This window comes from Leptopilina heterotoma, unplaced genomic scaffold (genome assembly GCF_015476425.1).
Source record: "Leptopilina heterotoma isolate Lh14 unplaced genomic scaffold, ASM1547642v1 Lhet_76, whole genome shotgun sequence".
NCBI classification, from domain to species: domain Eukaryota; kingdom Metazoa; phylum Arthropoda; class Insecta; order Hymenoptera; family Figitidae; genus Leptopilina; species Leptopilina heterotoma.
In genome coordinates this window covers 478789-503568 of record NW_025111175.1, presented here as the reverse complement: position 1 = coordinate 503568, position 24780 = coordinate 478789, and the positions used below count along the sequence as shown (strand labels likewise).

At 21.9% G+C, this 24780-nt stretch overlaps 1 protein-coding gene across 3 annotated transcripts in view; it reads right to left on the bottom strand.

Moving 5' to 3' along the window:
- LOC122510847 (polypyrimidine tract-binding protein 1) overlaps nucleotides 1-24780 on the bottom strand; it is a 319096-nt gene that overhangs the window by 31060 nt on the left and 263256 nt on the right. For all 3 annotated transcript variants that reach the window (XM_043625786.1, XM_043625787.1, XM_043625788.1), the window contains exon 5: nucleotides 9039-9170. In XM_043625786.1, coding sequence (XP_043481721.1) covers nucleotides 9039-9170 — 132 coding nt within the window. The remainder of the gene's footprint in view (nucleotides 1-9038; nucleotides 9171-24780) is intronic.

The window sequence follows — 24780 nt, the reverse complement described above, 5'->3', positions numbered from 1 at the left end:
CCTTGTCCAAAAAGGCATTATTCCCCATTTCAACTGCCGTTTCACTCTTGTCTCTCTCTCTCTTTCTCTCTCTCTCCTTATATGCGCGTCTTATATGTAAAATATATTACACACTCCCGAGATTATAACATAGAGGTTACATCGCGAACGTTTAATGGTACACGGCATCATATTCCGAAATGGCACGACATATAAGTGCCACTTCGTGTAGCTCTTGAGAATCCCATATAAGACACACACTGACTTCTTTTTTTTACAGTTTTACTGCATTAAACAAAATGTTACACTCAATTCTGTATGAAATATTCATGTACTCTTATGTTTTTTCCTCTTGTTCTTTAGGTTGAAGGTTCTTTTTTTTACTTGCGTTGGGAAATTTATTTTGCTTTTTGCAGATTTTAGAAGATTTTTCGAAGTTGAATCAGTGGAAAAATCAGTGAAATAATTTCGGTGGTATATGGAGGTTACAATGATAGTTACAGTAGTACTTTTGTCACAATATTAATTGTTACTATGGTAGTTGTTACAATACTATTTATTGCAATAGTACACTGAAAAAAAAATTTATTTGATTCAAATAACCGATTAATTGACTATTATCAATTAAATATTTAATTGAATCAAATAATATTTATTGGAGTCAATTAAATGGTATTTGAACCAACAATTTCAGTATTTGAAGCAAATATGAACTAAACCAATTAAAATGGTTTTTAAAATGAAATGGTATTTGAACCAACAATTTCAGTATTTGAAGCAAATATGAACTAAACCAATTAAAATGGTATTTAAAATTGAAATGTTTAAATGGTATTTAAAATAGTATTTAAAATGAAATGGTATTTGAACCAACAATTTCAGTATTTGAAGCAAATATGAACTAAACCAATTAATTGACTCCAATAAATATTATTTGATTCAAGTAAACATTTAATAGATAATAGTCAATTAATCGGTTATTTGAATCAATTAATTCTTCTTTTTCAGTGTAATTTTTACAATATTAACTTTTACACACGCATAAAAAATTAATGTTCAACATTTTTAATTAAAACTCATCAAAAAAATTCATTAGTTTTTTTAAATTATACAAAAATTCTTTTAATACAATTATTTTCGAAAAATTACATCAATAAAATATTTTTAAAAAACTAATTATTAGGATGTTTTAGTAATAATTTAATTTAAGACTCAAAATTTACTTTTTGGACTTATTAAAATTTTTCAGAAATCATGGTCCTGTTTATATTTTATAATTAAAATTCTTCAAAAATTTCATCATTTTATTTATACTTTTCAAAAATTCAATTATTTTTGAAAGATTTTACCAAATTTTAATTGTATTGAAAAAATTTTAAAATTGATTTAAAATTGATTATTTTTAAAACTAGCAATAATTCGCCCGCTAAAGTGCGCGGCTAACTTTTTGGGGTCACGTTAGCAATTTTAAAAATAGAATTTAAAAATTTGTACCTAATTCAATTTTTTGTTGAAAACACTAAAAAAATCGAATTTTAGAAAAATTACGAATAATTGGAGAAATTCCATTATTTTCAAGAGTGATAACATTCTTCTCATAAAATTCAATTATCTTTCAAATTTAAAATCAATTCTCGTCAAAATCCCAATTATCTTTATATAAATAACAAAATTACCCAAAGTTCAATTATTTTCAAATCAATTTCAAATTCCCAATAATAGTACGCAAACATTTAATTATTTTCATAGGAAAATTTCTCAGGAATTCAATTATTTACAAATTTTTTATAAAATCGCAATAATTCAATTATTTTTGTAAATAATAAAATTTTTTCAATTATTTTTATAAAAAATAATTAAAAATTGTGGAAAATAATAATTGAATTGAAATGATGAAAATAATTTTTAAAAAGTTACTGTAATATTCTTATAATATAAGACAATGATTTTATCACTCGGTCATTTTTTAATTATTATAAAACATGAAGAAATCGATCACTCCGAGTCTTCGACTATAGCAATCGCTATATTCATGTTTTATAAAAATATTCTTATTTGTTATTGAATTTAAAAAAAATTGAATTTGAATGTTTTGAAAAAATTTAATTTCTCCTAAAAAATAATATTTAAATATTTATTTAAAAAAAAGTTATTGATGTTTTCGAATAATTTTACAATTAAAGAAATTCGTAAATAAATTCGTAACAGAACATTCTTTTTGAGTAAAATTTTTTCCTTTATTTTCTAAAAATTTAAAAAAATTCAATTTCATTTTCAATTAAAATTTGTAATTGACAAATAGAATAGAATATGTAATGTTTCTTTTTCAAACAGAAAAGAATGAATTTCGAATTTCTTTAATTGTAAAATTATTCGAAAACGTCAATAACTTTTTTAAAAATAAATATTTAAATATTATTTTAGTTTCTGAACAATATTGTTATTGAGAAATATAAATATTAAATTGTGTTTTTATTTTCTATTTCTAAATAATAATTTTTTAACAATTAACAATTTTCTTTTTTTTTATAAATAAAAAGGAGAAAAATTTGCAGAATTTAGATTAGTCGAACGAAATTTGTTACATAGAAAAAAGCATATAATAAACTAAATTTAGTTAATCATAATTTTTCTATATTTTCTAATTTCAATTATTGTTTTATTATAAATTATGAAAAAATACCTGCATTTTTTCGATCTGTCAGACAATATTTTTTATAAAGAAAAAGAAAAAATAAAAGAACAAAAGCATACACAAAAACTAACTTCAAAGTGTTGACAGACAGAATGAAAGAATGAAATACAAAGATTATTATATTTAATATTAAAAAAAAATTAATTGTAAGAATTTCTTTATTATAATTTTTGGAAAATATTATACCTTGATAATTTAAGAAATAACTATTTAGAGTCACAATTACTATAAAAAATTGAGTTTCTGTATTTAAATAATTGAATTCTAGAGAAACTTTTGGAAAAATTATATTTAAATCAATTGATTCAGAGATGAAGAAAATTTGATGGAGTTGAAAATTGTAGAAAACAATTAAATTCAGGAAGGGTTATAAGTGTAATTTTTAGAAATTATAAAAATTCATAAATTTTACCTACTCATTTTTCGGTGAAAATTAATATTTTCCTACTATAAAAAGAATTTTGTTAGGGAAAGTAATTTTAATGTCAGTAAATTCTAAATTGTCAGGGAAATTGATAAACACGGGTTTACAACAAAAATTAACAAAATTCCATTATCCGATTAGAAATTCCATGAGATTTCCATGATTCCATGAATCAATTCCATGATTTCCAGGTTTTCCATGACTTTTAGAAACCCTGGAGAGAAAAAAAGAGAGAGAAGGGGGAAATATTTATCTTTTTTTGTAAATTTTTCTCTCTCTCTCTCTCTCTCTTTCCCCCTTTTTCTTATCTACCCATTTAAAAATATTTTGAGAAGAGAAAAAAGAAAGAGAGAAAAAACGTTTCTCAATTCTTGTAAATTTTCCTCTCTCTCTCTCTCTTCCCCCCCCCTTTTTCTTATCTACCGATTTAAAAATATTTTTAAAAGAGAAAAAAAAGAGTGGGAAGAAAACGTTTTTCAAATTTTTGTAAATTTTTCTCTCTCCCTCTCTTCTTTGCTCTCCTTGCTCATGTATAACAAAAACCGGAAACTAGCTGCAGTCAACCGCACGACGTGTAAAACCAACTTAAGCCACGAGAGAGTAAACCAATTCTGCGCTCTTTCTAAATCCACCCCCCGGCCCTTACCATTCGGCCTTCGCTCGTTCACCTCTCTCTCTCTCTCTCTCTCTCTCTCTACGGTTCCCCATCAGCGTAAACCGCTTGGAAGCGTCGCAAATGTGAAACAGAAACATTATTAGTTTCCTGACGAGGACGATAGCGAGATGTAGTATCCAGTCTGACACACTATTCACTCTTGGAAAAGGGTTACTATATATATACACGTATAAATGTATGTACAACGTTCATGCAACGCTCGTGAAATTGAATTTAAAATTACGCCCCCGAAAAGGGAATTTGACATTCGACACAACTTTGCACTGCTTGTTTCAAATTTGATTACACGATGAAACATCAGAGAAAAGCGTTTTTTATTTATTATTATTTTTTTTTTTTTTTTGAATTGGAGAAAAAGAGTTTAATATCAAAAAGCAGGTATAGAGGTGTATATATATATTTTTTCAGATATGTACATATATTATAATAATATATTTATAATATACGTATATATTTAGATTTTGAGCCACGCGAGAATGTATTTCCTCGAATTTGTCTAGACTATATATTTTTCGAAAGTCGAGAGAGCTTTGCTTTGCAACTTGCTTTGGACGGAATTATTCATATATAAGCTTGTTTAAGTAGGTTTATTATTTATTTAATAGTAATTAGTGTGCCTTGTTAAATACATTTAAACTTGTAAAAGTACATAAATTTTCATGAGACGGTTTATATTTTCCGTTTTCTATAACGGATTATAACTTGTAACTAACTGTTATTACATTAAAATTATAATATTATTTTTTTTAATAATTTATTATACTATAATTATTAAATTAATAATAAATTATTATAATTATATTATAATTATATTAAAATTATATTATAATTTTCTATAAATAATCATACTGTAATTATAATATTATAATAATTATATTATACTAATATAATCATTAGATTAATAATACATTGCAATTATAATTCTAATTATAAACTATTAATTTATTTAAAATTTAATTTTAATTGAATTTTATTAAATTAATAATAATAATAATAATAATAGAAATAATAGAAATAATAGAAAATAATAAATAGTAAGAAATTATAAGAAATAATAAAAAATGATTAAAAAAGATAAAAAATGATAAAAGATAATAAATAATAATAAATAATAAAAAAAAATGTTTAATTGTGAGAAATGATAAAAAGTGATAAGAGGAGAAAAAAAAATTGATAAGAAAAGTGATAGTGAGAGGCTTCTGACAGGGAATAAAGGGTTAAACTTGCACGTAAGCCGTTAATGGAGCAACACAAAACATATCTCCATTCTTGTTACGATTATCCTTAGGAGCTGAAGATTCCGCTTAGCGCAGTTGCGTAAGTAGGCTTATAAAGCGACGAGTTGAGAGAGAACGGGTATTTAGGGGTCGACCGACATGTAATCAGTTCTAAAGATTACTCCCGTAAGCTTGTCAGTTAAGTTGAACCGAACGCTTAAGTAAAATCTTCTCTCCTATACGCTTGTCGAGATGAACAACAACCAACTTGATGTCATGTAATTTCATGTAAACTGATGCAATTTGATGCAATTTAATTCAATTTAATTCAATTTAATTCAATTTTTATGTAAACTGATGCAATTTTCATTCCATTCCATTCAATTCAATTGTTCATGTAAACTGATGCAATTTAATTCAATTTAATTCAATTTAATTCAATTCCATTTAATTCCATTTAATTCAAATTGAACTGAACTCAATTTAATTCCATTTTTCATGTAAACTGATGCAATTTAATTCTATTCAATTCCATACAATTCAATTTTTATGTAAACTGATGGAATTTAATTCAATTTAATTCCATTCCATTCAATTCAATTTTTCATGTAATCTGATGCAATTTAATTCAATTTAATTCAATTTAATTCAATTTAATTCAATTTAATTCAATTCCATTTATTTCCATTTAATTCAAATTGAACTGAACTCAATTTAATTCCATTTTTCATGTAAACTGATGCAATTTAATTCTATTCAATTCCATACAATTCAATTTTTATGTAAACTGATGGAATTTAATTCAATTCAATTCCATTCCATTCAATTCAATTTTTCATGTAATCTGATGCAATTAAATTCAATTTAATTCAATTCAAATTATTTCAAATTCAAATTTAATTCAAATTAAAACTAATGCAATTTAATTCAATTTAATTCAATTCCATTTAATTCTATTTAATTCAAATTGAACTGAACTCAATTTAATTCCATTTTTCATGTAAACTGATGCAATTTAATTCTATTCAATTCCATACAATTCAATTTTTATGTAAACTGATGGAATTTAATTCAATTTAATTCCATTCCATTCAATTCAATTTTTCATGTAATCTGATGCAATTTAATTCAATTTAATTCAATTTAATTCAATTTAATTCAATTTAATTCAATTCCATTTATTTCCATTTAATTCAAATTGAACTGAACTCAATTTAATTCCATTTTTCATGTAAACTGATGCAATTTAATTCTATTCAATTCCATACAATTCAATTTTTATGTAAACTGATGGAATTTAATTCAATTCAATTCCATTCCATTCAATTCAATTTTTCATGTAATCTGATGCAATTAAATTCAATTTAATTCAATTCAAATTATTTCAAATTCAAATTTAATTCAAATTAAAACTAATGCAATTTAATTCAATTTAATTCAATTCCATTTAATTCTATTTAATTCAAATTGAACTGAACTCAATTTAATTCCATTTTTCATGTAAACTGATGCAATTTAATTCTATTCAATTCCATACAATTCAATTTTTATGTAAACTGATGGAATTTAATTCAATTTAATTCCATTCAATTCAATTTTTCATGTAATCTGATGCAATTTAATTCAATTTAATTCAATTCAAATTATTTCAAATTCAAATTTAATTCAAATTAAAACTGATGCAATTTAATTCAATTTAATTTTTCATGTAAACTGTTGCAATTTAATTTAAATTCAACTTTAGACTATAAAAAAAATTAAAATTTATAATTAAAATTGAAATTAAAGTTTAGATTGTATAGAAAAAGTTAAATTTATAATTATAATTGAAATTATAATTTTAGATTGTAAAACGAGTTAAAATTTATAATTAAAATTTAAATTGAAATTAAGATTGTAAAGAAAATTAAAATTTATAATTAAATTTGAAATTAAAGTTTAGATTGTAAAAAAAATTAATATTTATAAATAAAGTTGAAATTACAGTTTAGATTGTAAAAAAAATTAAAATTTTATACCTATTTAAAATTGAAATTAAAATTTAGATTGTAAAAAAAATTGAAAATTATAATTAGATTTGAAATTAAAGTTTACATTGTAAAAAAGTTAATATTTATAAAAAGAATTGAAATTCAAGTTTAGATTATAAAGAATATTAAAATTTATAATTAAAATTGAAATTTAAGTTTATATTTAAAAAAAAAATTGAAATTTATAATTAAATTTGGAATTAAAGTTTAGATTGTAAAAAAATGAAAATTCATAATTAAAATTGAAATTAAAGTTTATATTGTAAAAAAACTTAAAATAGAAACTGAAGTTTAGACTCTAAAGAAAATGAAAATTTATAATTAAAATTGAAATTAAAGTTTATATATTTAAAAAAAATTGAAATTTATTATTTAATTTGAAATTAAAGTTTAGTGTGTAAAAAAATTAATATTCATAAATAAAATTGAAATTACAGTTTAGAATGTACAAAAAAGGAAAATTCATAATTAAAATTGAAATTAAAGTTTAGATGTAAAAAAAATGAAAATTTATAATTAAAATTGAAATTAAAGTTTAGAAGATTGTTAAAAAAAATGAAAAATAATTAAAATTAAAATTAATGTTTAGATTGTAAAAAAACTTAAAATTTACAATTAAATTCGAAATTAAAGTTTAGATTGTAAAAAAAATTAATTGAAATAATTTAATTGAAAAAAAAAAATTAATTTAATTGAAATTAAACTTTAGACTGTAAGAAAAATTAAAATTTATAATTAAAATTGAAATTACAATTTCGATTTGTAAAAAAAATTTTAATTTTTCACTTAAAATTTAAAATTAAAATTTAGATTTTAAAAAAAAATTTAAATATAAAAATATTAAAATAAAATCAAGATAATAATTATCTAATCTTAATACTTATTCGAAAACTATTTTCCTCTCACCCGACTCTTCAATTCAATGAAATTTTCTGAACGAAGCAACTGTCTGACTATATTTTATGGCTATACTACTGACTTTTTTTTTTTTTTTTTCTTAACTCGTATTTAGTGACTCTCGCAGTTTATGTCTGACATATAAAGACTTCTTCTACTTATTCCATTACATAATTCACTCTAAAGAGAATAAAATTTTCAATTTTATTTTTTTCCTCTCCATTAACATCATCAAAGAAAAAAAGATAATTTTTCTTTTCCTTTTTTTTTGCTACACTCATTGTTTATTATCGCTTTTTATTCTTATTATTATTGTTATTATTATTAGTTCTTTTATTGCAATGACAGTATGTCGTTTCTGTCTTGGTGGTAGTGAAGAGGGGTGGGAGGGAGGGGGTGGAAAATGATATAATAAAGTAAAATACAACGACACACTACTGTATTTTACTGCCACTTTTCTTTTTCTTTTTTTTTTTTTTGCAGAGAACTGTTGCACACGCTTGCAATAAAAGTCTCTATTCTGCAATAACGAAAGAATCTACTCTAATAGCATAAATGTATTTATCATAAATCCAATTTAACAAGAAAGTACGACCTTTACTCTATTCCTCCTATCCTTCTATACAATTGATGAGAGATGGAAAAAAAAGAAAATGCTATAAATTTTTGTTTCTGGTTATTTTGGTCAATGAAAAAAATTTCTTTTGGAAATTTATGGTAAAGAAGTTGGTCTATTTTACTTTAACAAAAATTTTATGTAATTTGTAGAATTTTTGGGGCATTTTTTTAAAAATTAGAAATTTTTTTAAAAAATAATTTATTTAAATAATTGTTTGTTTATTAGCTTCCATTTAATAAAAAAAAAAAAAAAATTTCAGTAAGGAAGAAAATTGTTTGTTAATTTTTAACTTATGCGACTTTTAAAAATTTTTTTATTTAAATATTTAGATTTTTCGGTTAAGATTTTAGATAAAAAAAAAAAAATAAAATAGTACTTTACGCAAAAATAGTATAAAACTATTTTTTCGGACATTTTTTTTTATTAGCATTTCTAGCTTTTTTCTGTGGAGGAAAAGAGAAATAAGAAAAGTAAATTTTTTGTTTTTTGTATTCGACTTACCGTGTAGAGGATATCAAGAGTGATGGGATAGACCATATGTTCAACGATGACCCTAAGGACGGTATTTGGTCCTCCTTGCGTTTCTCCACCCTGTACTTGTCCGACCTGTCCTTGAGCTTGCAAAGCTGTGTTCTATAAAAAAGAAAAAGAAAATGTTGTTCATTAAATTCCCATAGTTTTTTCGTTGAATAAATTTTTCTAAGTAACATTTTGTTAAATTTTCTTTATTAAATTGAAAAAAATTTCGAGGATTTAAAATATTAAAAATATTTTAATATAATTTATTTAACATGAAAAAAAATATTAATTCAAAACTAAATTTTCAAAAATACAAAAAAAAAATGAAATATAAATTTTTCAAATTTAATTTTTTCTGGAATTTTATTATTTTCATTTATATATCAGAATATAAAATTAGTTTTTTAATATAAAATTTGTTTTTTTATGTAAAATTTGTTTTTTTAATGTAAAATCAGTTTATAAATAGGAAAAAAAAATTTGTCTTGGAGAAACTGTCAAGACTCTTGAAAAATGAGCAAATGATTGACTGCGAAGCACAAGCAATAGGGAATGCAGTGAGCAATCTTAAAAATCTCGTGTGTGTCAATTCTTTGCCCAAAAATCACAAACGACATGTCAATGGAAAATATGAGAATTTTTAAAAGTAGATGTCGCATGAAAAACCAATAAGAATGGTAACAAAATTCACTGAATATATTCCCCCTCCCCCCCCCCAAAAAAAAAGGAAGATTCAAAGACGAGACTTCACGAACAAGAAAAAAGGAAAGAAAAAAATAAGGACAGGAGAGAAAAAAAATACGAAATATTTCAACATATCCATAAGCTTAAACTGAAGAGGAGGTGAAAAAGAAAAATGTTTATAACAATGTAAATAGAAAAAACAAAAGTAGAATTAAATAAAAAAAAATTTACGAAATAAAAAAAATAAGAAATAAAATTAAACACAATAAAAATGAAAAGAAGAAGAAAATAAAACAATAAAAATAATAAAAAATAAAATAAAACAATAAAAAGAATAAAAAATAAAACAATAAAAATAATAAAAAATAAAATAAAACAATAAAAAGAATAAAAAATAAAACAATAAAAATAATAAAAAATAAAATAAAACAATAAAAAGAATAAAAAAGAAAATAAAACAATAAAAAGAATATAAAATAAAAAAATGAATGAAATAAAGTAGAATAAAATAGAAAATAGAATAAAATAAAAAGATAGAATAAATTAAGAAATAGAATAAAATAAAAAAATTTAATACAACGAAAAACAAAGTAAATTCAAATAGAACAAAAAATAACAAAAATTGATGAATATGTAGAATAAATTAATAGAAAAAAGAAGAGTCGATTATTAACGGAAAATATTGATAATTAATAATAAAATAAGAGTTAATTTTTTCAATATTTCTGATTTTTTGAAAATTAAAAAAAAAATTAACCACAAATGATGAAAAATTATTATTGATTGAAAATACCTGTGAGAAATGTTAAAAAAGTTGTTGATTCTCTTGTACTGGTGAAATATTGTTAAAAAAATGAACTAACAATAAAAATCAATAATATGGTAAAAATTTTAATAAAAATAAAAAAAATTTGATGAAATTATTTTCTTCCCCTTGCAAGTTGTCTCAGCAATGAAGAACAATAAACTGACCTTGACTTTCTTGTTTACAATAGAAATTATTATATTAAGGGTAAATTTTAAATTTAAATAATAATTTTTGATTTATTAAATCAAAATTTTAAGCAGTTTAAATATTAATAATTATTAACAATTATTAATTAATTAATTATTAATTGAATAACAAACTAAATTTAATTTACTAATTGTAAATAAATAATTAGAATTATAATTGCATTTTAGTAAAATAACCTAAATTAATAAAAAATAAAGTGAGTAAATAATTAAGAGTAAAATATTAAAAATACAGTAAGGTAAGTTTAATTAAATGAATAAATAAAATTTGCCAATGACAATGAATTTATAAAATTTATAAAAAGACTTTATTTAAAAAGTCTTAATTTAAAAATTTATAAAATTTATAAAATTTATAAAATTTATAAAATTTATAAAATGAATAAATAAAACAAATAAAACATAAATTAAATGACAAACAAAAATAAATTAATAAAGAAAAAGTATTAAAAAATGTCAATAAATAAATAAATTAATTAAATTAAAATTTCGAAATAAAAGGGAGAAATATTCCTTTGAACTATTCAGGTCTATACACGTTGAATAAAAGGAATGACAAGGACGAAAAGAAAACATCAATAAGTTCTTAAACAATACCGATGGACATTGAATGCTTTGTGTTTACGATACGATATTAATATTAATTTTGAAGATAAATTTAAATTGAAATAATTTTTAATTTAAAATAATAAAATTTATTTTCAATTTAAATCTATAATTAATTTTTAAATTAAAATTATTTTCAACCGCCACTGATCAATTAATTATTTTTGATTATTAATATTTTTGATTGAAAATATTTTTCATTAATCGAATTTTTGAAGAATTCTAACTAAAAGTTTGAAAAATAATTGAATTTCATAAAAATTTAAGTTTATTACTAGTTTAAGAAAAAAAAAAGTGAATATTTTTTATGGAAATCAGGGAAATACAGAATCAAATATTTTTTCGAATTTTTGTAAATTATGTATTTTGAAATTTTGATAAATAAATAAATAAATAAATTGATTAAAACGTGTTTAATTTAATTTTAATTTGATAATATTAAATTATTTAATAATATTATATTAAATAATAAATTATTAAATATATCAAATTTAATTTTTCGATAGTTAATTTTTTTTTACTATTTTTTTTTGCTCATAAATCTACTATTTGACACTTTTAAAAAATTTACTATTGAGTGCAAAGCCTGTTATTATTATTATTATTATTATTATTATTATTATTATTATTATTATTAAATATTAATTAACGTAATTTATAATAAATGATTATTATTGTCGCGCGTCGACACATAAATGGAACTTTGAATTATAACAAAAGTGTCATTGTCAAATGCAAGTTAATTTCTTAATTAAATTATGATGATTAAGGCAATGAAATTAATAAGAGTCGAGAGATTTCCATTTGCTTTTTGAAATATTAGAAGCATATTTTAGATGGTTTGTGCTTGTGAAGTGAAAACTTTTTGGGTAAGGGGGGAGAAGGGGATGGGGGGGGGACAAAGCGAGAACGAGTTGTAGCAGATGTTCTGTGCTATTCTTGACTGCTCATTTTAACCCCCTTTTTCCTTCATCCCCCCTCCCTTTCTCTCACTCTCTTTCTTCTTTCCTCATCCCTCTTATATATACAGTTAGTGGAAAACCATTTTCTGTAAGGTTCCTGACACAAAGTTTACCTCGCGCAAACTCTCAACAATTGGGGGAGTAAGGGGGGGGGGAGGGGAGTCACGTATACACCTAGCGCACAGTTATCCAACCTCCAGGTTAATTAATGCCACTCACTCTCATATTCGCATCTCTAAGCTGCTTTTTCAAGTTGCAGCGCCTTTTTCACTTCAGAGAATCTTTCTCCTTCTCAAATATCTCTCTTTCTCTTTCTCTCTCATCTCATTGTATAATTTTTCATTTCTTCAACAAACATCATCATTTCCTTTTTTCGTCTAAAACCTAATTAAACTTTATTTCGAAAGAAAGTCTTTTTTTGTTTCTTCTCTTTTTTTACCCCCATCCTCTTTCTTTTATTATTTCTATTTATGCTTTTATATCTATATAATGTGTTATTCTTCTTTTCTGGCCTTTACGCGAAATATTCTTGAGTGAAAAACAGAGTGCAATTGTGTGTATTTTTTTTTAAACATCATTTTATATTTTTTCATTTCTCTAGGTAGAAATTATAACTAAGAGAGAGAGGGGGAGAGGGAGAAAAAATAGATGACCCGCCTTGAGAAATTATTTTTTATATAATCAAAGTTGTCTGACTTATCTCGAGACGGTTTGTTAGCTGGAAATTGTGTACGAAATTTTTTTTTAAATTCATTTACTAGACATTAATATTATTTCACAAATCTTTGAATTTTTCTAAATAATTATTACATTTATTAACAAATTTTTTTTTAAAATTATTAATTAATACATATATTAATACAACATCAGATTTTTAAAATTGAAAATAATTAAACTTTCTTGTACGAGGAAGATTGAATTTCGCAAAAATTGTTTTATCTGATACCAAAATTAAAAATAATTTTTATTACGAAAATTTTAATTATTCTAAAAAAGTGAGAAGGTAAAAAAAATTATTGTATATTTAACTTTTTAAACAAAGAATATAAACAATATTTTTTTAGAGAATTTCCACTACTTTTAATTTGGCAATTTTCAAAAAAAATTTGAAAAAAATCAATTATTTAACAAAATTTCATTCAATTTATTTTTCACAATAATTCAATTACTTTCACTTACAATAAAATTCTCCATGAAAATTCAATTTTTTTAAACAAATTTTTAATTAAATTCTAAGCATGAATTTAATTATTTTCATTATCGTAAAATTCAGTTATTTTCACAAATAAAGTTTTTCATAAGAATTCAATTATTTAAATTTCAAACTAATAAAATTTTCATAATATTTAAAAATTCATTATTTAAAAACAATGTTCATAAAATTCTTATGAAGAATTCAATTCCTTTTGAAAATAATAAAATTTTTCACAGATATTCAGTTCTTTTTAAACTTTTTCGCAATAATTCAATTAGTTTCATAAAAAATAAAATTCTTCTCAGGAATTTAATTATATTTGAAAAAAATTCTTTGCAACTATTTAATTATTTTTACAAATAATAAAATTTATCGCTGGATTTCAATTATTTTTAATACAATTTTACAGGAATTGATCAAAAAATGTAAAATTATTCTTAAAAACTTAATTTCAATTCCTCGAAAAAATCAATTATTTAAAAAAATGTTTTTTTAAAATATTTTTAAGATGGAATAATTATTTTTAAAAGTTAAATAAAATTATTCGAAAGAAATTGTTTTAAATACAATTTTAATTAGATTTTTTTTCAATAATTCAATTCATTTTTAAATTCTAATTAAATTTTCTCTAAGAATTCAATTATGTCGACAAATAAGAAAATTACTCCCGAAAATTCAATTATTTTGGGGTATTTTAATAAAATTCTTTTCAAAATTCAATTATTTTTATAAATAACAATATTCATCATAATAGTTCAATTATTTTTTAAAAGTAATAAATTTCCTCTTGAAAAATTCCATTATTTTAAAAAAAATTCTAATAAATCGTTCGCAAGAATTCAATTATTTTCATAAACAATAAAATGTTTTTTAGGAAAATCCAATTATTTTCTTAAAAAATTTAATAAAATTTCCCACAGACATTCAATTATTGACAAAATTTTTAATAGAATTCTTTGTAAAATTTATATATATCTTTACAAAAGTTTACGCAAATTAAATGATTTTCTACTATTTTCATAAAATTTCCAAACAGAATTCAATTATTTAAAAAAATTTTTGTAAAAATGTTCGTAAGAATTCAATTCTTATCATGAATAATAAAAATGAATTAAATTTCACAGGAATTCAATTATTTAAATTAGAATTTGCATAAAATTATTCGAAAGAAATGAATTTATTTAAAAATGTTTATAAAATTCTTAGCAAGAATTGAATTTTTTTAAATTTTTTCATGAGTAATAAAATTCGTAACAAAAATTCAATTTATTAGCAGGATAAGAAAAAAGTAAATATTTTTGATGAAAATTAGGAGAAAAAGTCAGGAAAATAAAAAATATGGAATGGAATTTTTATCAATTTTGTGAAGTGAATAAAACGATTTTTTTTTTTTTTTGTTTTTTTTGACATTAAAAAAAACAAAAAAAAAATGATAATAATCCACAAAAATTAATTTTCAAAACAAACAAATGAAAGCAGAGAATTTTTTTAACGGAAAGGAAACACGATTATTATAATGTGATAACAATTTTTTTTTTAAATTAACATTAATTTTCATAAATTGTTATTAACCCTAGTTTTTTTGTTTTTCGTTTTTTAATAACAATTAGTGAAATTTGAAGCATCCAAAATTAGCTACATATATATGTATAGATATTACGTTAGAATCTTGGTTGGCAATATATGATATTTAATTAATTATTCTGCCGGGAGTCCTGTACCGAATCAGCAGAGTAATGAAGTTTACGTGTCAAAGCCGTAAACTGCTACTCATAAAGCTGATATTTGAGCAAAATTCACCGTCGAACTGGAAATTTCCTGAATTGTTCGACAGTGTGCATATCCAACATATGGTATACATATATATACACATTATACATTGTTATAGATATAAAATGACGTTGGCATGTCCGATCGTAAAACTGAATCCTTAAAGGCGGATGAGAGACATCCTAAAGAAATCCAGACGTCTCATCCCTTTCTCTGTCTTTTCAAATTCCGGAAATTATTCTTCATCTCGGTTTTAGATTCATTCAACTATTTTTTTTTTATTTTTTTCTTTTCCTCCCTCACCTATACCATATATATGAGATTAAATTCAACCTCTCGGAAATATTTTATAACTTTAACCCCCACCCCTGTCGTCATCAAAAATATTTCTCTCGTTCCCTATTTTTTAGGAACGTAAAGAATGTGTGTGTGAGTGTATGGACTTCATTTTTTGTCTTTCATTAGAAATGTATTTCAATACACCGAATATGGGGGCGTTGGACAAATACATTTTTTCCTTTGTGACACATTTTTTTTTTTAAATCCAAAGAGAGAGAGGTTACGAATTTTTTTTTGCAGGGAACTAAATTGCTCTTTTGTGAAAAAATATGCCCTTTTTGATAAATTCGTCACTTTGGAAGTAATAGGAAAGAAATTCTTTTTTTCTTTTTTTTTTGAGGGTGAATTTGGATAGTTTTATTATTTTTTCTTTTGAAAGGGAACATTTTTTGAATAAAAATATTTTTGTCGTTATTTAATAGTGATTTTTTGTTAGTATTTTCTAGTATTATTTAATAATAATTTTAATAAAAAAAATTGCAATCGAAAATATTTTGATTTAAATATTAATTTTAAATGAAGATAGGATTCTTAATCGACAATATTTTTAATCAAACATATTTTTAATGAAAACTATTTTTAATCACGAATATAATTAATGGAAAATATTTTCAGTCACGACTATTTTTAATCGAAAATATTTTTTAATCAAAAATATTATTAATCAAAAATATTTTTAATTAAAAATATTATTAAATAATTCAATTTCTGTGAAGAATTTTATTATTTATAAAAATAATTGAATTTTTGCAACGAATTTCAGTAAATTTTGTTAAATAATTGAATTTTTATGAACATTTTTTTTATTTATAAAAATAATTGAATTCTTACTACGAATTACAGTAAATTTTTGTAAATAATTGAATTTCTGTAAAAAAAATTTTTATTTATTGAAATAATTGAATTTTTGCAACGAATTTCAGTAAATTTTTTTAAATAATTGAATTTTTATAAACATTTTTTTTATTTATGAAAATAATTGAATTCTTACAACGAATTACAGTAAATTTTTGTAAATAATTGAATTTCTGTAAAAAAAATTTTTATTTATTGAAATAATTGAATTTCTGTAAAAAAAATTTTTATTTATTGAAATAATTGAATTTTTGCAACGAATTTCAGTAAATTTTTTAAATAATTCAATTTTTATAAACATTTTTTTTATTTATGAAAATAATTGAATTCTTACAACGAATTACAGTAAATTTTTGTAAATAATTGAATTTCTGTAAAAAAAATTTTTATTTATTGAAATAATTGAATTTTTGCGACAAATTTCAGTAAATTTTTTGAAATAATTGAATTTTTATGAACATTTTTTTTATTTATGAAAATAATTGAATTCTTACAACGAATTACAGTAAATTTTTGTAAATAATTGAATTTTTGTAAAAAAAATTTTTTATTTATTGAAATAATTGAATTTTTGCAAGGAATTTCAGTAAATTTTGTTTAAATAATTGAATTTCTGTGAAGAATTTTATGAAAATTGAAGAGAATAATTCAATTACTTCGAATAATTTAATTAAAACTTTATTAAAAATAATTGAATTCCTGCAATGAATTTAATTATTCATGAAAATAATTTAATATTTATAAACAAATATTACCAAAATTTAAGAAAATAATTAATTTAATTAATTTTTTCTACAGTATTTTATGTAAATATTTTAAATAATTGATTTCTTTCAAAATTTTTTTTGGGAAATTATATTTTTCATAATTGAATTCCTCGGAAAATTTTATTATTCATGATATTATTTGAATTTTTGCGACGTATTTTATTAATTTTGTTTTTTAAATAATTAAATTCTTTTGAGAAAGTTAATTAAAATTGTAGATTTTGAAAATATTTGAATTTCAGCGAAGGATTTCATTATTTGCGAAAATAATTTAATTCTTGCAAAAAATTTTTGAATTTTATTGTTTCTAAGAAGAATATTTTTTAATAATTATTTTACTTACACCAAATGAATAAAAATTCCCAATGTACTTTTTTCATTCCTAAACCTTTATTAAAAATCGAATAAAGAAAAAACTGTAAAATAAATAAAATAGTTCCTTATTTTTTTACTTTTTCAATTTTCCCCCCACAAGCCAAAGAATGAAAAGCAATTTCAAATGTGAAGAAATTCCTGTTGTTTTTGTTTTTTTTTTTTTTTAATCAAAAGGATACAATTTTTTTTTTTCGCCGCAAGATTCAATTTTTAGAAACAGGTTTTGAGTAATAAAAATTTCAGGAATAGCAGATTGTAAAATAAAGCTTTGATGAATGATGCGAGTAATAAAAACAAAATTTTATCGTAAAATAAAAGGGATATAGCGCAGCCCCCCGGGTGGGAGAGACAAAATTGAAGGGGGCGGTGGCTTTTTTTTATTTTATATTATTTTATAGGCTATGCTTTTAGAGAGGTGAAAAATTGTAAAAAAAAAAGAATATATACTTTTGTTACTGTTCTCTTTTTTTTAATACACACACACACAGTAATATTTTATTGGCATAGAATATTTTATTAAATTTTATTGTTAATAAAAAAGATATGGAAATTTGTTGAAAATTTAGTATTTTAACTATTTTTTTTCTCTATATGATATGGGATTTTATTTGTTTTTTTGAAAAAAAAATTAATGGATTTGTTGTGTATGGAAAATAATTTTTTTAAATATAAAAAAAATGAAAAACATTTTTTATGTCAATTATTATTATATTTTATAGAATTATTTTATTTATTCTTATTTATTTTAATTTTTGCTTATTTAATATTTCTATTTATTTATTTATTATCCTTGCTTTGCTAATTTATTATTTTTCTTTTTATTCTTTATCATTTATTTTTCTTTTTATCCTTTATCATTTATTTTTCTTTTTATCCTTTATCATTTATTAGAAATAAATTTTAATAAAATTTTAATAAAAAATTGAATGTTAATTTAATTTCAATATTTTCTCGCCCTGAAAAATTAAGAGCGAGAGGAGAAAAAGAAAAAAGGGGGTGAAAGGAAGACAGAGAAAGAGAGAAAGATAGTATAGAAAAAAGAGAGACAATATTCTACATGACTTGTGGAACTAATTAAAAAATTGTGAGATTTTAAAAAGAGAATTCAAAGTAGTTGGATGTGAAAAGTAAAACAGGGAAAAGCATATTTGCTTTGCCTCAATGAAGAGTCAAAGGGCAAAGCAATAAAAGTCTGGATGGTAATATTGCAGTCATTCCGAATTGAGTACGATGCACGTAATCTGCTCTCGCTCTCTCTTTCGTCCTTTATATGTAAAAAGGACATTGCAAATTTAAACTCAAATTCCAATACATTCTACGCATAACTTTAAAGGATAAATATTTATTCTAGTTATTCAAGTATTTATTCTCCCTTTTACACTCTTAATTCAATGAATTTATTGTGAGATCAAATTAATATTAGTACGTGAATTCTGCAAATTCAATAATATACAAAATAATTGAGAGGAAAATAATTATTAAAATAATTTCTAAACAATTTATACTAAATTTATTCTAAACAATTCTAATCAATTGACAATCAATTTATTAAGAGTACTAGCTGTCGTACCCGTCTTCGACGGGTTGTAGTTTCTGATAATGCACTTAACAGTGTATCTACCAACCTAGAAAACCGGAAAATAGCCGGGAATTTGATTTGACAGGGAAAAAATAATAATTAGTTACTATTGTCTATTTCATTAGGAAAATAATACCATTTGAAACAGTGACCGACTTTTTATTATCAAATTAGTTATTTTTAACTAATTCAAATGCAGAAAACAATATTTCTCAATTTGTAGTACTTCAATCAATATAATGTATTAAAATAAATCTAAAATTTCCTCCAGTTTTTATAGTTATAGTACAGTCTAATTCGAACTAATTGTATAGCAAGTAGATCCAGTTTTTCTCGGTTACATTAAATTCCCTGATATTTTACGTCTTTTCTGGTTGGTAAACACCCTGTTAAATGTATTATTAAAAAAAACCCGTCCAGTAAACCAGGAAAAATTTGGACAAAGCCGGAAATTGTTTTAAACCAAAATAAACACCGTGTTTAACTTTTGTCTTTACATTGATCAAGATATCTCTAAAAGTTAAATCAGAGAGCCCACAAATACTATTGAATTAAGCTTCATAGCAATTGGTATCAATTATAATTTTTCAATTTTTTGATATTCAAAACATTTTTATACTTACATCTTCGTTATAAGAAAGTATTTTTGAAAAATTATGCTAAAATGTGACTAAATAACATGTAATACTCAACTATAGAAAGTTTAGAAGCAATCCATGAAAAAATATAAAATTTAGAAATGATTTGTGTTAAATAAATTTATTTATTAGAGTCAAGTATTTATTTAATTAATCCAATTAAGATTTATTTGATTCAACTAAATAAAATTATTTAAACGAAATAAATTCTTATTAGATCGAAATAAAAACTTTTTAAATAAGATATTATTTTTCAAATAATTATAATTACTTGAATCATATAACTTTTTTTAGTGTAGCTATAGTAAACTAAAAGTTATTAATGTGAACGAACATTATCTATATTAATAAAATCAGATTACTATCTGTACATTGCTCCAAACTTGAAAATTTTTATATATTTTTTTGTTTTGAGACATTAGAATTCTAAAAATGTAAAAAAAATTTCTGTCTGTCTGTCTCTGTCTGTATGCAAAACTTTGTTCGCGCATCAATTGAAAACGGTTCAACCAATTAAAGTGAAATTTGGCAGTCTATTAGGTATTAAAGTAACTTACAATCATAGCCTTATCCGATTAAAAAATATTAACTTGAACAAAAGTTATGACATTTTTCCAAAAAATTCAAAAAAACAAAAAAATGCAAATTTTTTATCTTTTGTAAAATGAATGAAAAAAACTATCCTTAGCTAACTTTTTCAGATAAATACAACCCATTTCTACGATAAAATTTTTAAAAAAGATGTATTTTGAAATTTTTTTTCGTTTTTTTAGATCAACTTTTTTCTAAGAAAATAGTGATTTTTAATCTTTAAGCAAGCTTTTCAGGAAAAGTTATTAAAGTTTTTTATTTAAAGATCAGTATGTAAAGTAAAAAATTTGCTACATTAAACAAAAATAATTAGCTAAATGCCATAAAAAAGAAGGAAAAATGTTGAATTTTAAGAAATTCGGTTTTTTGAATTTTTGCTAATTTTCCATAATTTTAGATTTTTTACCGAAGGGTGGAGACTATTGAATAAGTAAAGTATTTTTTAAGAGCACAAAAATAATAAAGCTAAATGCCATAAAAAGAAGGAAAAATGTTGAATTTTAAGAAATTCGGTTTTTTGAATTTTTGCTAATTTTCCATAATTTTAGATTTTTTACCGAAGGGTGGAGATAACAAATTAGGTAAAGTATTTTTTAAGAGCACAAAAATAATAAAGCTAAATGCTATAAAAAAGAAGGAAAAATGTTGAATTTTAAGAAATTCGGTTTTTTGAATTTTTGATAATTTTCCATAATTTTAGATTTTTTACCGAAGGGTGGAGACTATTGAATAAGTAAAGTATTTTTTAAGAGCACAAAAATAATAAAGCTAAATGCCATAAAAAGAAGGAAAAATGTTTAATTTTAAGAAATTCATTTTTTTGCATTTTTGCTATTTTTCCATAATTTTAGATTTTTTACCAAAGGGTGGAGATAACAAATTAGGTAAAGTATTTTTGAAGAGCCCAAAAATAATGAAGCCAAAAGCCATAAAAGAGAAGAAAAAATGTTGAATTTTAATAAATTCGGTTTTATGAATTTTTGCTAATTTTCCATAATTTTAGATTTTTTACCAAAGGGTGGAGACTATTAAATATAAGTAAAGTATTTTTGAAGAGTACAAAAATAATGAAGATTAATGATATAAAAGAGAAGAAAAAAATGTTAAATTTTAAGAAATTCGGTTTCTCGAATTTTTGATAATTTTTGATTTTTTGCTAAAGGGTGGAGACTATTCAAATAGTATAATTATACTACCGAAATAGCTAATGGTAACTAATTATTAATTAATTAATTATTAACTAATTATTAATTATTATTAATTAACTAATTATTAATTATTAATTATTAATTATTAATTAATTTATCCCGGGTATTTTTGATTTTCCAGATTGGTAGAAACATTGTTAAATGTATTGGTAGAAACTAAAACCCGTCGAAGACGGGTACGACATGACAGCTAGTGCTATATATTTTCAAAATTTTTAAAATTCAAAATTTATCTTTTGAAATAATTATTGTCATTAATTTTACTTAAATTTTATACAGGGTTAATTTTAGTATTTTTTATTACAATTTAGTCATCAGAATGAAATTTGAGTTTTTCATTTTTTGATCATTAATTAATAAAATATAATAGCAATTTTGAATTCTGTGCAACATACTGACAAAAGTCTCATATTAATTATATGGATATTGTTAATATTCTGACCTAATAGAATTCTTTTAAGAAAGTAAACTTATGATTTCAACAACAAATTTTTATTGTTGACCTAAGAAATACAACCGTATAAAAATTAATTACAAAAAAATTTCAATTTTTAAACTTTTTAATTTTTCAATATTTAAATCTAACACTTTTTATTTGTTATTCAAAATTTTATTATTCTGACGATTAAATCTTCATAAAAAACACTAAAATTAACCCTGTACCAAGTTTAAGTACAATTCACTAAAGTATATGAAAAAACTAAAAATTTCGAATTTTCGAATTTTTGAAAAAATGGCATAACTTTCGTCCATATTAATATTTTTTAATCTACTATCGCTAGGATTTTAAGTTAGGCTAATGCCTAAAAGACTGCCAAGTTTCACTTCAAACGATCGAACCGTTTTTCCGTGATACGCGGTCGAAAATTTGCGGACATACATACACACATACACACATACACACATACACACATATACACATACACACATAATTTTCTTAATAGTATTTTCGCATTCCTTAGAGTGTAAAAAGAAGGAATATAATAGAAATTTTGAATTCTATGCAATGTACAGACAAAAGTCTGATTTTATTAATAAGGATTAAATAATGATTGAAAAATAATTTTTTAAAAAAACGAGCGAAGAATAATTATAAAGAAATAAAAATGAATTTAAACAAACAGAATTTTTTTAAATTAAAAAAAATTATGTAAGTAATTGAACAATAGGAGAAACTTATAAATAAAAAATACAGTCAATAGTTAATTATAATTAATTACCGAAAATATTGATTGCAAATACCATTAATAAGAAAAAAATTAATTAAATTAAGTCACCTGGCAGCATTATTCACTCAAAATGCAAAAATTTGCTTTGAAAGTGAAAAAAAATTATTCACTCTAAGGATAATTTTCACACAACTCATTACGCGAATGTGCTAACAATGATAAATTATCAAAAAAAAAGTGAAAAGAAACACAGTGAATTTAAATTCAATTTCATCAAAGAGAAGTGAGTGAAAAAAAAATTATGGCGCAAAGAAAAACACATTCGTTAATTAAAAATAAAAAGGAAAGAAAACCATCATTAATATTATGTGTTACATTTAAAAATTCGTTTCATTGAACAAAGGAATAAGCGAACTTTGAATGAATTTTATATATAGTAATAATTAAATCTACATTTTTAATTTTTACATATTTATAAATTGCATTCTAATTTCCATGAATAAAATTCGTTCATATTCATTGATTGCGAAAAAACAATTAATGAATAAAGTTACATTTTTAAATGTAACTCTCTTGAAATAATGAAATGTAAATTATAATTCGTTCAGTCGATGCAAAATTCTTAGAAAAAATTATTAGTATTTAAATTTTTAATTATAATTAATTACTTTTAATTCTAATTAATTCATTATAATTACAAATAATTTTCGTTGTTATTAATAGTTTTATTATTGTTTATTTTATTATTTTATTATTTTATTATTTTATTACTTTATTATTTCTTTTATATTATTTTATGACTATTGTTTAATTAATTGTTTATGCTTTTCTATTGAAATGATAGTAAGAACCATTTATACCAACTACTATTGATAGTAACGAACATTAATAGTAACAACCATTGATAGTAAAAATTGTCAGTAACTACCATTGATATTAACCATTGATACCATTAATATTTTTCATTATCAATAGTAATTACTATCAAAGCTTGTTACGATCAACAAAAATTAATAGTAGTTACTGTCAATAATTTTCACTAGCGCATTGGTTGTTAGTTGTTACTATTAATGGTAGTTACTATCAATAGTTGTTAATATCAATGATAGTTACATCCACTGATAGTGAAGATTATTGATAGTAACTACCATTAATAGTAACTACCATTAATAGTAACAACTATTATTATAGTAACATCCATTAATAGTAACAATTATTAACAGTAAAAATTATTGACAGTAACTTCTATTAACTATTATTAATAGTAACAAGCTTTGATAGTAATTACTATTTATAGTAAAAATAGTTGATAGTAACAACGACTGATAGTGAAAATTATTGATAGTAACTACCATTAATAGTAACAAACACTGCTGGTGAAAATTATTGACAGTAACTACTATTAACTTTTTTTGCTAGTAACAAGCGTTGATAGTAATTACTATCGATTGTAAAAATAGTTGATAGTAACAACCACTGATAGTGAAAATTATTGATAGTGAAAATTATTGATAGTAACTACCATTAATAGTAACAACCACTGCTAGTGGAAATTTTTGACAGTAACTACTATTAACTTTTATTAATAGTAACAAGGTTTGATAGTAATTACTATTGATAGTAAAAAACGTAGACTGTAAAAATCGTTTATAGTAAAAATTATTGATAGTAACTACCATTTATAGTAAAAATAGTGATAAATAATGATAAATAAATAAATAATGATAGTGAAAATCATTGATAGTGACAGTTATGATAGTAATAATTAACCACAAAAATTATGGTAGTTATAATAAATTCCACCTAAAATTTATGGTGGATATAATTTTTAACCAAAATTTATGGTAGTCATAATTCAAGTCAATGGTAAATTATATATATAAAATGGAAGAAATGGACTTCCTTTTGAGGAAAGTAGTTAAAATTGATGATAATTTTTGATGAACTGCAATTAAAATATACAAAGAGGTAA